The sequence below is a fragment of the Durio zibethinus genome, chromosome 28 (genome assembly GCF_047325235.1).
Source record: "Durio zibethinus cultivar Kanyao isolate XHJ-2024 chromosome 28, ASM4732523v1, whole genome shotgun sequence".
NCBI classification, from domain to species: domain Eukaryota; kingdom Viridiplantae; phylum Streptophyta; class Magnoliopsida; order Malvales; family Malvaceae; genus Durio; species Durio zibethinus.
The window spans coordinates 11,792,718-11,811,068 of NC_143189.1; the positions used below are offsets into that span (position 1 = coordinate 11,792,718).

Genomic DNA, 18,351 nt, shown 5'->3' on the forward strand with positions numbered 1-18,351 from the left:
TCCATTGTCCAGACATTGTGATATGATATTATAATCATATTTATAAGAGACCTCCTTATCAGTTTTATACAAAAATAGATTGGAGACCTCAATTATCACCTTTGGCATACTCGTACGAACTGGCTTATCATCAATCTTAACACTTGACTTCTTTTCATAAAAGACGGTAATGATTTCAAAATTCATCCTACAAAGCTTGCTCTCTAGTCACAACATTCATTGAATTTTTTTCATATTCCTCGTAAAATTTGATCAAGAAAAAATTCATTTTTTGTAATTCTTATCTAAAGTCTTCTCAATTTTGAATGAATGACCAATCGCCCTAATATGGAATTCATAAGTATGATCAAGATTACATATGAAATATTTATTATCTGAGTCCCTAAGTTTTGGACAAATTATATTGGCTTTCATTGGAGCAGTAAATATTTGCTCTATAGGGATTTTGATGTCGCTTAATTCTCTTTTGATATTTCAAGTTATCTCGCTACTTAAAGTATTTACTGATCTTTCACCATGATTGGGCAATGGATTGGCATCAACAATTGGTTCGACTTTTGTTGTGAAATTCAAAATCTCGGCATCAATTAGGCCTTGCACCTTATGTTTGAAAGTTGTGTAATTTTCTATATAATGGCCCTGAACCCCATAATGATAGTTACAGTAAGCTTTGAGTTCATACCATTTTGGATAAAAAGGTTTTAAAGGGTCTATAAGTAGTTGAGCCACCAAGTGATTTTGAAATAGTTGAAGGAATAACCCCATGTAGGTTATAGGAATTGGATCAAATTATGGTTGCTCTCGATTGTTTCAAGGTTTCTTTTGATTAAAGTCTATGGTGTTTGACTGGGTGAAAGGTCGTGGTGGAGGTGTTTGGGGACGAAAATTGGTTTGAAAAGTAGATACTTGGGTTTGTACTAGTTGATAAGGGTCTGGATTTTGGAAAATGTTGGAAATGGTTGGGTAGGAAGATTGGTATGTGGGATATGAGTGGTATGGAGTAAAAAGTCTTGGTTTTGGTTTTTTAGTGGTGATAGGTTGTATTTTTGCTTTTTTTTTCTTGGGTATACGTCTTTTTTTTTTTATCTAGAAACATCACCTCTTTTGATCTTCCCATTCTTAATGGTATTTTCTATTATTTCATCCATAATCACCATATCAGTAAAGTTTTTCATGGCATGACCAATGAGCTTGTTATGGTATAGGACTTCAAGGGTTTTGATGAACAAAATAGTTGTTTATTTTTCAGCAATAGGAGGCTAAACCTGAGCAACGACATCTTGGCATCTTTAGGCATACTCTTTATAGCTTTTGCTAGCTCTTTTTTCATGTTTTGTAAAGATAATCTATATGGAACCATATCTGTAACATGTTTGTAGTGAGTAATAAACGCTCTGGCTAGATTTTTTCATGAATATATTTGGCTCATATCCAATTGAATATATTGTCTGACAATTGATCCGTAAGGCTATTCTGAAAACAATGGATGAGTAACTTGTCATTGTTTGTATGTTCGATCATTTTTCTACAAAACAAATGATATATGCCATGGGGCATTGAGTTTTGTCATACTTTTTAAATTCAAGCACTTTAAATTTTAGTGAAATTACCAAATATGGAACCAAACTAAGTTTGCTTATGTTAATTATACTAAAAATATTCACACCATTAATTGTTTGTAGCCTTTCTTCCAAGAGATCAAATTTTTATTATGCCTTTATATTATTAGATTATTCAAATGTGCCTTTTTCAGCTTCTCTTGTTCTCTCATATCATCAATAATTGAGACCATGATAGGTTCAAAATGACTTGCCCTAATGTTTAGCTTAACGTGTCTTTGAATCTATGGTTAGACCATGAAAGGAGATAAATTAAATTGAGTATGTGGTTGCCTTTCAGGCTATGCCATTTATGGATACATGTGATGAGAGGCTTGAGCATAGGAAAGAGTGAACCCTGGTGGGTATAATGGATTTTCCTTGTCATGAGTGTTTTCTTGAGCTTAGGGCTTTTTCTCGATAGTTAATTCTTTGGCTACCTTATTTCCCTTAGTCATTTTTTTTATAATGTCCATTATTGCAGCTAGTTCTTGTTGAGTCTTTTCTTGGGACTTAGTCATTTATTTTATCACCTCTTGTTGAGACCTAATAATCTATTCTTACATTTCAAACTAGGTTTTTTCTATCTTTTCCATTCCAACTGCTTGCTTGTTTTTCATGATTTTAACTTGCGAGCAAGTGTTGTAATGATGACGAGTGGGCTGTGCTTTGTTTCCCGATGTTATAGCTATCATTGTACCTTTAATACCACAATTAGATGTTTTAAGTGATCATGCAATAAAATTTTTCCTTTTATTATTATTTTTAAGAAAAATTTAATTATGATTTATGTATGAAATGCATGAATGCATGAATGCAAAAAAATATTTACCTTGTGACAATATTCAATAAGAGATCTTTCATTAATTCTAAGAACCTTTTTTTTTTTTTTTAAACTGAGTCTATTATTCCTACATTACATCCATAAAAATGCTTGATTTACTCATATTATTCTTTTGCCTCATCTAGAAAATTCAACAGGCATGTCCATGCTTTCTCATTAGGTTGACTGCACATTTCAATGTTCTGCTTCTTTAGCCATTTCCCCTGTTTCGTCCTTTGTTTTAGATATTTGAGTTGTCAAACAATATATCACTATCTTCCTATATTTTCTCTCTTGCCATACCAAACTTAGTACAACAATTATATTTGTTCCTTAACAAGTTTAACAATGTAATCCTCTTGTTCATCCATTTTTTGTCTCAAATCTTGAATGTAGTTACATCACATCCCATTGTCTCTATGAGTTTAAATATAAGCATATTCCATCTTAAAACATTATTTCCTTAGCCTTTCATTTTCGCTAGCTAGCCCAGTAACATTTATTTCCTTAGCCTTTACTTTGGTATGAAGTCTTTTGCATTTTTTATGTAATTTGGATAAATCATTGACATCTGTATCGCATTTCTTAGTTATCTTCCAAACTCTAACCTTTTTTTTTTCTATGTTATCTTTCAACTGCTTTTTTTCTTCTAGAAGTACTTGAATATCTTGTTTCATCTTATCCATTTCATCTTCAAATTCTTTTTTTACAAATTCCAATTTTGAAGGCACTTCTTTTAACTTTTGATCTACTATTTAACTAGAACCCTCAACAACACACGACTTGTTTCCCACACTCAACTCTCCAAACGAAATATCCATAAGTAACCTTATTAGTAAAGTGCCTAATAGTTAGCATTGGGGAATTTTTCCATGCTTGGATCACATTATCTATTTTTGAGAATGCTTTCAACTCATTATAAAGAAAATTCGCTTGGCTAAGTTTATGTGTCATGGGAATAAACTATTATGCTCCAAATTACCTTCATACCATGAGTGGGGCACAACTTATTGCTCCCCATAATCCTAAGAGTGGAAGTATAGTCTCATCTCTACATTGATATAACATAGGCTTTCGATTTATCCATGGGACCAATCATTTCCCCTGTGCATTGGTGAGTTATTATAGGAAAACCATCCATGCTTTCTTGGATTTTTGCTCTGGCCATTCACTTTGACAAAGCTCTCTAATTAGAGCCTAATTACAAAAGTACAGCTTCGAGAAGTCTTTTTTCTTACGTTCAAAATAGCTTTTCATCCATAACTTAAAGACATGATGGTTTCTGCTAGAATTGTCGATGAAGAATTACAGACTTTTTCCACATATTCGACCCATTCCATATATTGCTAAGGCAAACACATCTAGCCCTTTCTCATCATTTAAGTGCTTTATAATAAAGTTGTGAAAAAATTCCATGGCAAACAAACATGCTCACACTTTTGTTTTGTGTTCAAATCTATAGTCTCTTTATCAATGTTCATAAGATTGGCTAGCTTTTTACAAATTCATAAGATTGGCTAGCTTTTTACAAATCCTAACTTATGCTTTTTGACAAATATCTTATCTGGATATTTGAGTTGCAAACGCAGCAAAGTCGAGTATTCTTCCACAGTCAGTGTTGTGTCCACCTCATTAAAGATAAAGCATTTGTATGAAAGATCCTATAATTGAATAGCTGTTCTGACTAGTGGATTTTCAACTACCACTAAAATAAGGTATGCTATGTGTCCATCCTTTTGACAAAAATCTTGTTGTCTTAATGGGCTTATGCTTTTCCATATGTTGTCCAAGTCTTTTAAATCATTCTACTTAAGGCTGAGACACGCTTCTTTTGACAGAATGGAAACATGATCAACTTGCAGACAATCCCCCTTTTTTTGCTAGATTTTCTCTTATTGAATCTTTTACGTCATTTGGTGACTCACAGGTAGCGAATGCAAACAAAAGGCAAATCTGATGTTCTATGGATTCCATGAAAGCTCTTTGTCGAAAACTATCTTTTAAGGCAAATATTTTTTGATACAACCCTATAGATGTTAACATGAATCATGCAAGAAAAGAAAAACCAAAGACAAGATAGAAAATAAGAGTTGTTAGTGTTACAAAATAAAGATAAGTCGAAATAAATAAGTTATAGCAACACATATCACAAAATATGATTCCTAATTTTAGTTAATTCTAGGAAAAGGTAAGGCATGGCTCTACCTATTATCTGTCTCTTAGGTTTATTAGATGTGGTTCAAATTCAAAATCTAAAAGTTTCCAATTTTTTTTTCACTGTAGTCCATGCTGGACTAGTAAAGCACTTCAATCTTCACCCATAAAAGGCTACAAACAGAAAGGATTCAAGTTGAGTATGAGTATTTCGTTAGCCACTACGGAGACATTAGAATCTCATGAAAGCATAGGTACTCTACTCCCTTCTAAAAGGACAGAGTTTGAGTATAGAGCTCATGTTATGCATATACAAAATGAATGACAAAATATTAAATACTAAAATTAAAATCAATGAATAAAATAAAATAAAATACTGACAACCAAACAAGAAAAATCAAAAAGGTTTTTTAAAAAAAAAAAAAAATTCAGGTTTGAATAACGCAAAACCAATTATTGGCTTGATTTTCGAAGTTTCAATGAAGTCGTCAAATGTCATAATAATTTTTTTAGAGAGTCGATCGTTAGATGTAAAAGTAAAGAGTTGCCACCAATCTTTTTGGATGTGATTAGCCACCAATTTTATTTTCAAATAAATCCTAAATTTAATTAAGATTTATTTAAAAATCTTTTTTTGGGAATCATCGTTAGGTTTGAGAGTACAGTTACATATAGGAAATGTTATAATACTCTTATAACGCGTGTCTGAAGACGATACTAATTGATTTTGTATTAACCATTAAGCTTGATAGAATGTTTAAAAAATATTTTCAAAAGAATTTAATATTAAAAATTATTCTCAAATTACTTTAATAGTTTAGCAGTACTTCAAGAATATTTTTTTACCTCAAGAATATTCAAAATATTTATTGAAACTCTTGAAAAGGTTCCATTATCGAATTTGAAAATAAAAATTTATTAATTATTTTCTTATTGAAACATTTGATATTGGATAATTTTCTAAATTCTCTAATATTTTAGCAGTATTTAGAAAATGATATATTCTTTATGAATTTATATAAAAATTATTATTACAACATTTTAGTAATTCCATAATTAGAAAATTAGAAAATTTTATATTTTTTTAGTTTATTACGAGGAAAACTTTATATTAACTTTCTCTAGATTTTGATTATTTTATTTTATTTTTTAAAAAAAAATTTTTAAAAAATTTGATATTTCAATTTTTTCCTAAATATTTTCAAACTTCCATTTTAGGAAAAAATTGATATTTCAATTTTTCCTACATATTTTCAAAAATTTGTTCCAAGAAATTGATATTTAAACTTTATATTATCATTTTTCAAATTTATTTTATTTTTATTAATAAAGTTCACATAAAAAATAAAAAAAAATATAAAAATAGAAAGAAAATATTTTTAAAAAATTGGGTGAAAAAAATAAAAAAATAAAATAATAATGAAAAAAGTACCGAAAATACCAAAGTTTGGTCAAAGCAATCAAAGGTTTGAAAGTGGTTTAGTGTTTTCCAATTGGTTTGGAGCAGTTCGGATTAGTCCAGCCGGCTCAGTGTTGTCTGTTACTTTTTTGGGGGTTCAACGCAGTTTGGAGCGGTTCACAGCTGGTTTATGCCGGTTCAATTGGATCGATTTGAGGCTGAGGCTCAGTTGGGCGAACGGGTAGGATGCGCGGACCTTGGGGTCGACACGCCGACCCTCCTTTACTGAAACAGAGCCGTTTCGTTTTTTTTTTTTAACGATAAAAGCTAAAATTTTTTATTTCATTTTCTCTCTACTCTTTCTCTCTCTACCTCTCTCCCATAGACTCTCTCTCTCTAAAAACCCAAACGCCGGCCGTCGTTCGCCACCATTGTCGATTTCGGGACCGGTTGCCTTCAAGGTTGGTTGGAAAATTCCCCCATAAACCTAGAAAATTCCTTTCGATCCCCTAAACACGAATTTGGCCTTCGTTATGCGAGTAGTGGGCTCAATTTGCGTAGATCCAGATTAGAAGTTTCAATCAAAACTTTTTTTTTTGGTTTTCTTGTTTGGTGCTGCTGCTCCCCATTCCTAGGGGATGTGTATTGTGTTTTGTTTTCTTTGGTAATGGAAAATTTGAAAAGGAAACAGTGGGCTTTGATCTGTAGATTTTTTTTTTAAAGAATCACTTTATGGGTTTTTCTTGTTCTTTATTCTGCGAATTGCAAACTCAATTTATAGAGCTTTTTGAGCCTTCAAATCCCCTGTTTTAAGATATTGTGAAAGACTTTTGGGGTCGACGCTAACTTTGGTTGCCGGATTTGGTGCTAAAAAATTAGGCAGAGGGACTTTCCATGCATTGAATGCACAGGGAAAAAGAAAAACATGGGAAGAAGAAAAAAAGAATGGAACGATGTCAGAAGAAAAGAAATCTAATAATAATAATAATAATAATAATAATAATAATAATAATAATAATTTTAAATGACTTGAAATTAATTTGATATATTCGATTAAGGTTTTTGACCAGACTTCGACGGAATCAAAAATCGGTTTGGATTTACTTAAACACAATACTCAGTATTTTGAACAAAATAAGTGTTTAGTGTAGTAACTTTTGCTTTTTTTTTTTTTTTGACTTATGAACGCAAAAAGCAAAGCACAATGTTAGACATTTTATACACGATGCTGTATTAATATACTAATGAAATTTTAATATGTTGAAAGGATCTGTTATTTTTACTTTATTTTCATGTTTTAGTCCACGTGCTCATCTGAAAGTTTAGTTATTGCTTAGTTAAGTGTTAGAATAGCCATAGCCTATAATAGAGGGCTTCGATTAACCAAGTCACTCTCACCTGTTTAGTGCTTTGGTTGTGTAGACTTGACTGCATTTGAATGAGATAAAAGTATTTGGAATTGAATTTGACACTCAGTATATTTAGTGTTGCAAAATTTATGAAGCAGTTTGGAAAGACAGGGTGGGTGGGATTAGTGTCATAGGTCGATACTTAAGTTTTAGATTTACATAATTTTAAGACATTGGGATGATTTTTTTTGTGTCTTAAATGAATTTAACACAAGATCTACAATAACTTGTGAAATATTATTTGCTCCGACTCATTGAACTTTATATTGTTGTTTTACAAAAAATATCTCATAAAAAAAATGATATAAATATTTATATTACAAGATCAATTTTAATACAAATATTACTTTTTTTTAGGACCGTGACACTAGCACTTAGTTATTAGCACAATATATATATATATATATATATAATTGTTTATGGAAACATGAAAATGTCATGCATTTTTTATACTCTGGGGTGAAAATTGTTATTCCTTTTTTAATAGTTGTAAATCACTTTTTGCAGACTCTTCCAACCTTGCCCTACCAAGGCATAAAGCAGGATCAAGATAGAGTAGGACCTATTGGCGTTAATTCTTTGAGATGGCTTACACTCTTTGGGGCAGGGGTCTCAGGGCTTTTGGGTTGTGCACAATAGCTTATTCCAATGAGGCTGAACATGGTTTGGAGGTATCTTTGGCCTCATAAAGGCATACTCAGCTCATATGACCATTCTTTGTAAGTTGATTTTTCATCTCCCCTCCTTCTGTTTGCAGCGCAAAGGAATTGTTGTTTCTTAGAGAATATTCTAGTTGTCTGATTTTCGTGGTAGTTTCTTAAAATGCTTTGCCATCTTGATTAAGTGCCATATGATTGTGACATAAACATATTTTCGTGATTTCTAAATCCTTACAACTTGATTAATATGGATTAATTATACATGAGTAGCTTTCGTCGGGTTCACCAGCAGGGTTTCAAATAGCGATTGTGTAGTGGTATTGCGATCGCTATTTCATGATTTCGGTAGCTTCTGTCATCGTTATATATCCGAAATTGGATTGTGAATGAAATTTAAAAGATAATTAAAAAATATCATATAAAAAATTACATTCTAAATAAGAAAATTTTTTTAAATTTACAATTCAATCAGTAAATACAAACTTCAATCAAAATCAAAGAACATGTTGAAGTCAATCAATAACTATCTTAAACTTTAAGAGTTGAGAAATAAAATATTTTTTAACTGTCAAGATGAGAAGATGAGAGGTTTGGGTTCAATAGTAACATCGCTAGTGGCTTGGGTTGAGGAAAAAGACAAAGTTGACATGGATGGAACTTGGATGAGGTTAGAAGACAAAGAAAGCAAGAGATATGCCCGTCTATTTTTAGAGAGAATGAGCGACGGAGCGTATAGAACTCCCATTCGTACTGATACTGATTGTGCTCTAACAATTGGTGCTCCATTTGCATTCATCGACCATCTCTTTCTGAGCCCACCAAGCCGATCTCTTTTTTTCGGAGTCCGTTGAAAGGTTCTCTTTTTATTCTGATTTTCCTACCCTACCCTATAAAGGGCTTTTTTAGTTGCTCCTTTGAATGACCTAGCTATTTCACTTGCTTTCTTACTAAGTCCTCGGATACTATTGCTGGATACAGCTTATACTTTTTCGCTTCATGTCTTTTCCTTTTAGATATTTAATGGTGAAATTTGAAAAATGTACGGATATAAGAAAAGTTTGGTGAGGTTTGGATTCAGCTGAACCAAATCAATCAATTATAGCATTTTTATTTTTTTAACTTAAAATTTAGGTATATGTGATATTTAAAAGTATATTGTATTTTATTTTACTTTTTTTTATTTAGGTGAAAATATGAAAAGAAAAAAGCAAATGATTTGGTGAGAAACTGAATATTTTAGAGAATATTTTTGTTGATTTTGATAAAAGTTTAAGGAGAATGTGAGCTATTAATTAATGAATTTATTTTTATTTATCATCATTTTAAAATAATTAGTAGTTTTTTTATATAATTTTAATATTATTAATGTTATTGTTAATTGCATATTTTTATTAGTTAATAAAGATTAGTTTGCTACTATTATATTATTTTGATTTAATTTAGTTATTTAAAATGTTGCACTTGAAATTTTGATCTAATAGTAAAGTATATTTATCCATAGTCAATCAATTAATTTTATCATCTTCCTCCAATAAATATATGATATAAAAATATCTAAAATATTCATCACTAATTTTTTAATTAAATTAATTAAATCTTAATTAACTTCATATAAGATATATTTTTTTCATCATATGTATTTATAATATTTATGTCTTTGAACTTCATGCGTATAATAAAAAAAATATTTATAATATGCAATTTTATTTTGAATTATAACTACAAAATATGAAAAAATTATTTTAATTTATAAATAAAAATTAAAATATCATAAATTACTTTATAAAGTATTAAGTATTAATTATTATTATTATAATCATAATTATTACATTTTATAATAAATTATGAAAAATTAAAAAAAAAATTCATGACTTTAATTACCGCAAATGATCGCAATGATTACAACGCGACTGAAAATATTTTCGCGACTGCAATTTCTGCAATTTGAATCCCTGATCATCAGGTCTACCAACAAGTCTACGCGTCTTGCCATTCAATGTCTCTTATCTTGCATAGAGATCTTGTTTGTTTGGCATATACTGAATAAGAAACAAAGGCTATGGCAGCAGAGATTGAAGTGGTTGATGGGCCTAATGATGGGGGTGAGATGTTAACTCGGCCTGGTAAGCTCAGCGATCGTTTTCCACAGCCATATGCAAATGAACACCGGCTAGGTTTGTCAATGAAGGTGCATATCCTCCAGACTTAGGCCTTATCACCAAGTGTCTCTAATATCTTGATTTCATGAAATAAGCATTAATGCTACGATTGGATACATATAAATAAAGGAAAAGAAATGTGGTTGGATGCATATAAATAAAGAAAGAGAAAGGAAAGGAAAAGAAAAGAAAAAGAATTTTTTTAAAAGAAAGAAAAAGTATCTTTTATTTGGATATTTAAAATTAATAAAGAAAAGAAAGAAAAGAAATTCTAAAAACTATTATTGTGATAAATAGTAAAAAAAAAAAGGAAATAATTTATTATAATATTTTTTTTCAATTATAATCTTTGTTTTAATAAAGTAACATATATACACAAATATATCTTTATACTTCTTAACTTGTATTAATAAATTTTTTTAAACAAAATTGAACATGTTTACTATGGTAAAATGTATTAGTGAATTATTGATTTATTTTTAATTTTATATTTAATTCAGTTTTTTTATTTATTTTGATAATAATTTAACTTGTTTTGTTGTTGAGATTTGAAAAATTATAAAATATTTATAAGTTATGATATTATATAAAATATTCACAAAAAAATTATTTTGTAAGAAGTATCAGTTATATAATTAAATCTAATAACATAATAAAAATATAAATATATTAGATTTTTTGTAAAAATAAAATTTTTTTAAATTTCTTTTCCTCAGCTTTTCTCCCAAATTAAAATATTAAAAAAGTGAAAATAACAAGGGAAATAAAAAGATATTGAGTTTTCATCTTTTTTTTTTCTTTTTTTAAATTAAAAATTTATCTAATCTATTACTTTTTTTTTTTTTTTTGTTTTCCTTTCCTTTCTTTCCCCTCTCTTCAATCCAAATACAGTGTAAAACTCCTTATTGAATTTCAATATATAACTCCTTGTTCTTTCAGGTCTGCCATTATGGTCAGAAATATGTATTTGCTCTTCTAACAGGTTACCTTGATCCTCCTGCTGGCATCTCGGTAATTTCTACTTTTGATTGCATATAATTTTTAAACGAGTAGACTGAAGAAAAAGCTTTGAAATGTTATTGTCAATATTTACAGCATAAAATGGAATGTTACTGGAGAGTATCACAAAATGAACCGACGAGTAAATCTTTGATTTTTCTCTCATGCCAATTACGTGATCATCTGGCCATGTTCAGCTTCAGAAATGTTGCTTAGGTTTAAACTTGTGCTTTGTTAGTGTGGCTTGGTTCAGCTTAACATTAATCATGGTGATTTTCTCTAAATTTGAGATTTCTTTGAAATCAGTAACTTACCTCATTACATGCCTAAGCAGATGTTTGCTTCGGTTGGTTAGTCTCTACCAGGTGGGGAAGTAAAAGTGAGAAAGCAGGTTGGCTTGTCCCTTTGCAGAGGGGTAGAGGTTGGTGGTGGTAAGGGAGAGAGGTAGTCTCAGGTCAATATTTATTAATATAGTGTATTATAAATTTGACTTATTTAAAATGCTTTCTTAGCTTGATCTGATGACAAGAAACATTAATATCTGCAAAAAAAGAAAGAATAATTTGTAATCTTATCTCAAAAGAAAGAATAACAACTTACCATGTTTGTTGTATGATACTCATTCATCCATTGCAGATTCGAGAAAGACTGCATTATAATCCTTACTTTCCCGTTGGCGCAATTGCTATGCCGAAAATGCTGAATGATGGTGCTGTTGAATATGAAGATGGTATCCCAGCTACAGAGACCCAAGTAACATTCTTACTGTTCTGTTGTATATGATTGTGCAATGCTTCACTAGCTAAAGCAAGTGGTCTCATTCTTTTTTCAATGTTGGTGCAGATGGGGAAGGATGTGGTGACATTTTTAACATTGGCTGCTGAGCCAGAAATGGAAGAAAGAAAACTGGTAAGTAATTTACAAAGTTCAATTCTGCTTTCCCCGCTTAGAGCTTTATCTAATACTTGCATTCCTGCAATAATGGTTTATAAAAGGCATAAATTTATAAAGTTATAAAAGATCTCTGAATGTTGGCCTTTGACTCTCTTACATGACTATATCCACTTGAAATTTGAAAACCATCCCATTGGTGGCACTAAATCATATGATAATGATGATTGATTTTTGGCATAATTAATCACTGATACTGTTCTAGCAATCTGAAGTCTCTACAAAACCTGTGCTTAGCATGTTCTTAGAACCAAGTTTTGAGTTTAATGTTTTAAGATGCAATCCTAATAAAAGTGAGTCTCCAATACTTATAAGTTACGTTTGACACATAAGATTAGTTGAAAGATAGGATATTAATTATTTTATCATATGTTTGTTTTGTACTTAAATAAAAAGATTGAATTATTGAAAGGATTAGATATCCTATGCTAATAGAATTACTCTATCCTTTGAAAAAGTAGAGATTGTTTTTAATTTAGAGGATTAGATAATTTATCAAAATTTTTAAATAATGAATTTCTTATTCTACCCTTAAATTTTAAATTATCAAATATTTGAAACTTTTTTTTTCGCTTTCCATCAATGGAGAAAACCTGTTTATTCTCTATGGAAAAACACTCTCTGTTCCTCAAACTTTCCAACTTTGCTAATTTTTAATTGCAAATTTTTTAATTAGAACTTTGATATTTTTTAAACTATAAGCAACAAGCCTTTTAATAAAATTTTAATAAAAAATAATATATAATTTCTGTTTGAATTTATATTGTTTATTATTTATTTGATGTATTTATTTGTTTATTATGAGTATTTTTTAAGTCAAAATTATTGAAAGAATTTATCAATTAAAAAGATATATGGGCAAAATTTAATTAATCGATAAATGATCTCTAAAAAAAATAATTGAGAAATTATATCACTAGTAACTATAAAAAAATCAAATTAATGTATAAAAGATAATTTTGACTAATAAAAAATATCATCATATCTTAATCTTAATTTTGTAAATAACAAACAAAATAAATGATAAAATAATATTTTATCTTATTTTTAATCTTTGCATAAACCAAACATAACATAGAATGATATAATTTAATTTAATTCAATTTATAATTTTATATTATTTTATCTTATTATAATTTTGTACTCCAAACATAATCATAATATCTTATCTTGTAATATATGGGACATTTTTTTTTCTTATTTCCCCACCACTTTGCATTTCAATTTTGCTTGAGATATGAGCGAGGTGGTAGAGCACTTTGCAATTATAAGAAATGGACTTCTTAACTTCATTTGGCTTTGATATTTTGCACAAATGGGTTTTAAGTGGATACTTGCGCTGTCACTCGCACTTCTCCAAGCAGCTTACTATCGGCGGTTGAAATGGTGAGTTTTGAAATCTCGAAAACTGGTGCTTGATGTTGTCAATTGATCTCTTCTGTTTATGTAAGCATGCACTTGAGAAGGGATAGATTGGTAATAATAAATTCATTAGACCATCTACGTTTTTGCTTTTTATCTGCTATCAGATGGCCCAGACTGCTGGTACAGTGTGGAGAGATAGATCTCCTTTTGCAGTAGTATTCTTTACTAAGCTGAAAAATAAGCTGCTTGAATTATAAACAGAAATGATTATCTTTTTTCACTTTTCTATCCATCACGCAGCATTCAAAATGAAAGTGCAGTGGTCTCTCTATATTTTTTTCTTGCTTCTTGCTAATATTACTCAATTTGAAATTTAACTTCATGATTCTTAGCTACATAGATATATTTTTTTCAGCAAAAGTAAAAAAAAATTTTTTTGAACAAAAATTTAATAATTATTTAAGTTCATCAATTTATTGCAATTAGTTAATTTCTCAGAGATTTATTTTTATCAATTAAATTTTTATTAGATAAAAATTGGTTAATTGTCAACATTTATTTTTACCCAATCGAAAGTTTTATTGGGTGAAAATAGATGGTTAAAGATTTTTGAAAATAAATATTTAAAGATTTAATTAATTTAAATAGAAGATTTATGGTTTGATTGATTATAATAAAATATTAAAAATTTAAATGATTATTGAACATTTTTTGAAGGAGTTTTTTTTCTTTTTTTTTTTTTTTATTTAGACAACTTTTATTTGAAGTGAAACAGAGCACCCAAGTACTTTGAAGTGAAATGTTTTACTTAATTGTTAAACAAAAAAAATTAGCTTATACCAGAGGAAAGATACATAAAATGTAAAATTGGTGAACTCTTAAACCCTCATTGCTTTTGAATAATCCTAAAAGTATACAACGATGTAACCCCCAAATGGATGAAGCACATTACTTTGTTGCGTAAGCAATGCAAAACAAATTTAAACAGTTTTACAGATGATGTAATTTTCTGACACTAAGCAGCTTCACATCATCCACCACCGGTCCACAAAGAGAACCTGTGTTATCACTTTTCATGGCGTAAAATGTGCTATAGAACATTATCCGAGTTCGCGTCGACTCTGCTTTGAATGGAAGTATAGCTCGCTTGAATCCTCCTACGCCCTTCGACTCATACGAGGCCTTGACTGTGTATTTGTCTGCAAATGCTTCTACCACCATGGGACCTTCACATTTATTGTTGGCATCACCAATGGCAAATGAGAGGACATAGCTTCTACCGATTGTGGTCTTAACGATTTGTGCAAGGGAACTTTCTTTTCCAGCTATGAGTTCGATGGCCCGTTTGCCCTCTGGAACACAGAAATGTTCACTGTCAATGTACTTGACGGCTTTAAGGGAGTCAATTATCCAGCCTGGTAAAGGACTGTGATCATCTTCAATGTGGGGTGGAATTATGACTCCCTCGGAACTAGGGTTTGTGAAGATATAGGGGCCTTCTTCGAAATTTCCATTCTTTAGTAGATTGGCTGCAAATGTTGAATAAAAAAGGTAAGTAATAACTGAAATTCAATTGCGGATATCAAACATTAATGCATCATGTTTGTTATATTTATGTATCCATATAGATTACTGGATAAAATACAACATTGGTTATTCATTTGTAGTCGTATTTTTAAAATGATAATCTAATTATTAAAATTTTAGATTTAATATTAAAGTTTGATTAAATAATTTTTTGTCACTAAATTAATAATTTTTAACGACAGGTTATCGTGAGAATACCATATCAACTGTTAGTTGTCATTTAATATTATCATTTCATTTGACAGATCATGTGGTATTGTTAAAGTGGCATTATAAATTTTGAAAAAAAAAAAATATTTTGCTTACATGACAGTGGCATGTGGCATTTGACAATAAAATGCTATGTCACCGTGTCATTAAAAGCTTATGATTTAGTGATAAAAAAACTATAAATTATAGTAATTAAATTAAAAAAATTAATTATTAAATGATCATTTTAAAAACACCATAATTAATAATTAATTGATCAATTGTGTTTAGATTGTTTTACCTCCGGTGCGTTTAGGAGGGATCAAGGTCTTCGATGCGACTGTATCAATAAGAGGGCCACAAGCTCCATCATCCTCCACAACTGGATTATGTATTGAAATCTCAACTACAGACTCATCGGCCTGGAATGCCCATGCATATGAATCCCATCCATTGCAGCTATATATTGTTTGAATGGGAACTAAACCATAGTCGTTTTTCTCATAGTTTGGTGAAATTGACACGTTCAATCTTTCCTCTTGGGCACATGTGCGAGCCACGCTGAAGGTTAGAGAGTAAAGCATGCCCTTAGTCACATTAATCTTCTGCTTAATCATGGCCTCGTTGCCTAACCTAACTGCATAGTTGCCCTCGGGTACTATTAGCACCATGTCACCTTGTTTTTGACCTGACTTGATGTACTCAACATAGCCTGAAGTTTCCCAGTTGGGTATGGCCTTGGGGCTCATCACTTTTGTTCCTTTCAATTCTGATGGCTTTGGTCCATACTCAAAGTTTCCATTTGGCAATAAACCTGAAAATTTTCAATCACCAAATTTAGGTAGATCCATCAGCATTTCATGTGGTTGATTCAAAGATCGATAGTCATCACATGTTCTGTACAAAGAAAATGTGAGAAGGAAGAATGGATGACATTTTAGCCATCTTTGGACCCACAAACATGGCAAAACTGACATGTTAGATTTGATCGATCCTTCAGCGGCCATTGAATGACAGAACTCGTTTATTGCAAAAGTTATTCTATTGCTGCAAGGACATGCTCTCTCAATCCTTAATTCATTTATGTCAAAGTGGTGCAGATAAGCAATGGTCCAGACCATCAAAGATTCTATATGGGACAATGAGTGTTATCTAGGAAACAGTTTTCCTTATAAAAACCAATTCCTGATTGTTTGATTTAATGCATGTGCCACATGTAAGGTTTGAGATTTCCTTCAAAAGGAAAATTTTTCTTATGGGTATTTTGCCTACAATATTCATTGCAACTCATGAATTCGACTGCCATGCACATGCACATTAATGATTAATGAATAGTTTTTTTGTGCTTTTACTGGATTGTAGGCGCATAAAATATTGGTAACATTTTCTAGTAATTACAATGGTAAACGAATGTATTGAGCTAGCTAGCAATTGGATTGAAGGGCATCGTGGTCATTTTGTAAGGATTGATGTCTGCCAATGCATGCTTTTTAGTGTTAGGTTGTTGTGAAAAATGTGCAAACCAATCTGGGCTTCACGCGGCTGAAGGCTGCATTGATGTATATATATATAAATTAATTTAATTTTGTCTTACAATTCGCCTTTACATGCCAGCAGCAAATATTTTATTATTTACCAAAAAATTTCAGCAGACTGGGATTATTAAACAACGGGCAGCTAATTGCTAAGTTAGATTTATATCAAGCAGCCAACTAGCTAGCTGAACCTAAAAAGCTTTTAAGTATTTAGTAGTACTTGTATCTGATTAAGTTTGGGATCAAATATTCAAACTTCTAAGGAGAGGAAGAGGATACTGGGGAACGATGATCCATATGTCCATGACTGTTTTCTGAAATTGGAAAGTTTAGGGCTTGAAATATGGGAAAAGATAGAATCGAACTGACTAGACTAGACTAGACGTAGACGCATTTAAGTGAGAAGCTAAATTTATACATTGCTCTATAAGACAAATGAACAGGACAATCTTCAACTCCTACACCATAAGCCATGTATAATTCTTTGTTTTCAGGCTACCATATATGCTTTTTTTTTTTTTTTGTTTCAAACATTCATTCATTTACTAAAAGAAATAAAACCCACTTTGTAAGTGCAGAAAAAAAGGACATAGTCTGCCCAAGTAAATGGCAATAATTAGATCTTTTGCTTAATTTGTAGCTACCAAAAAATTAACATCACCTTTTTTTTTTTTCTTTTTCAATACAAACTACACCCAATGCACAGAAAAGGTAATGCAAGTAAGCTGTAAGCAAAGATTTTAGGGAGGTGAGCAGAGCTTACCATCTGTGAGAGATGAGGCTATTTGAGAAGTGGCGCAAAGTAGCAATAAGAACACGGCAATCCTCTGCATTTTGTAGGAAATTAAAGAGGCAATTTGGATGGAAATCTTTTGTGGCTGTATGTGTTTTTATTTGCTTAGCTCTGACAGAAAGCCATTAGTATTTACTAAAACTACATGAGTGCCACCACAACCATATATATCATCTCTCTTTTTATGTTATTAAAAAAATTAACCTCTAATTGTTTGCTAACCATTTTACCAAATAACAATTGTCATATATAGCAAAGTAATTATCTAGACAATATGACACCCAATATATGAGGTATATTTATTTTGATTGGAAAATCTTACAATTTTATTAAAAAAATATTTTATAAATATAAGTTTATATTTCAACATATATATCATAATAAATCCTCACAATATTTTAATATAGGATTGAGGCATTACATTGTGATTAACTATAATTTTTTTTTATGCAAGACTAATTTACTTATAATTTTATTTTTCACCTTCTAGTTTTCCTATCAAGCTTAATTAGGAGTATTTAATTTGAAGTAATGAGAGCTTGCAAAGATTATTAATGAGATTTTTTATGATATATGAAAAGATCTATTAATATTATATATGTCATGGTTATCAAATTTTAACTTTATAAGTTATGTCTATATAAAAGTAATGCATATAAATCAGCATTTAGATACCCTTTTTTTCATGATTTTTTATAGGAGATACGAGAGGGGATAATGGGGTTTGAACT

General features: G+C 30.3%; 2 protein-coding genes across 2 annotated transcripts; one reads left to right on the forward strand and one right to left on the reverse strand.

The window, feature by feature from the left end:
* The first annotated feature begins 10,101 nt into the window (after window positions 1-10,101).
* LOC111280715 (cytochrome c1-2, heme protein, mitochondrial-like) lies at window positions 10,102-13,796 on the forward strand. Its single transcript, XM_089757086.1, has 5 exons — window positions 10,102-10,230; window positions 11,141-11,212; window positions 11,837-11,953; window positions 12,044-12,109; window positions 13,479-13,796. Exons 1-5 carry the CDS (start codon window positions 10,102-10,104, stop codon window positions 13,539-13,541), a joined length of 447 nt encoding a protein of 148 aa, XP_089613212.1. The 3' UTR covers window positions 13,542-13,796.
* A 672-nt stretch (window positions 13,797-14,468) lies between these two features.
* LOC111281081 (BIIDXI-like protein At5g11420) lies at window positions 14,469-17,738 on the reverse strand. The gene is made up of 3 exons (XM_022868671.2): window positions 17,591-17,738; window positions 15,594-16,106; window positions 14,469-15,045 (listed from the first exon to the last, which is right to left on the reverse strand). Exons 1-3 carry the CDS (start codon window positions 17,658-17,660, stop codon window positions 14,507-14,509), a joined length of 1,122 nt encoding a protein of 373 aa, XP_022724406.2. The 5' UTR covers window positions 17,661-17,738; the 3' UTR covers window positions 14,469-14,506.
* Window positions 17,739-18,351: the final 613 nt, after the last annotated feature.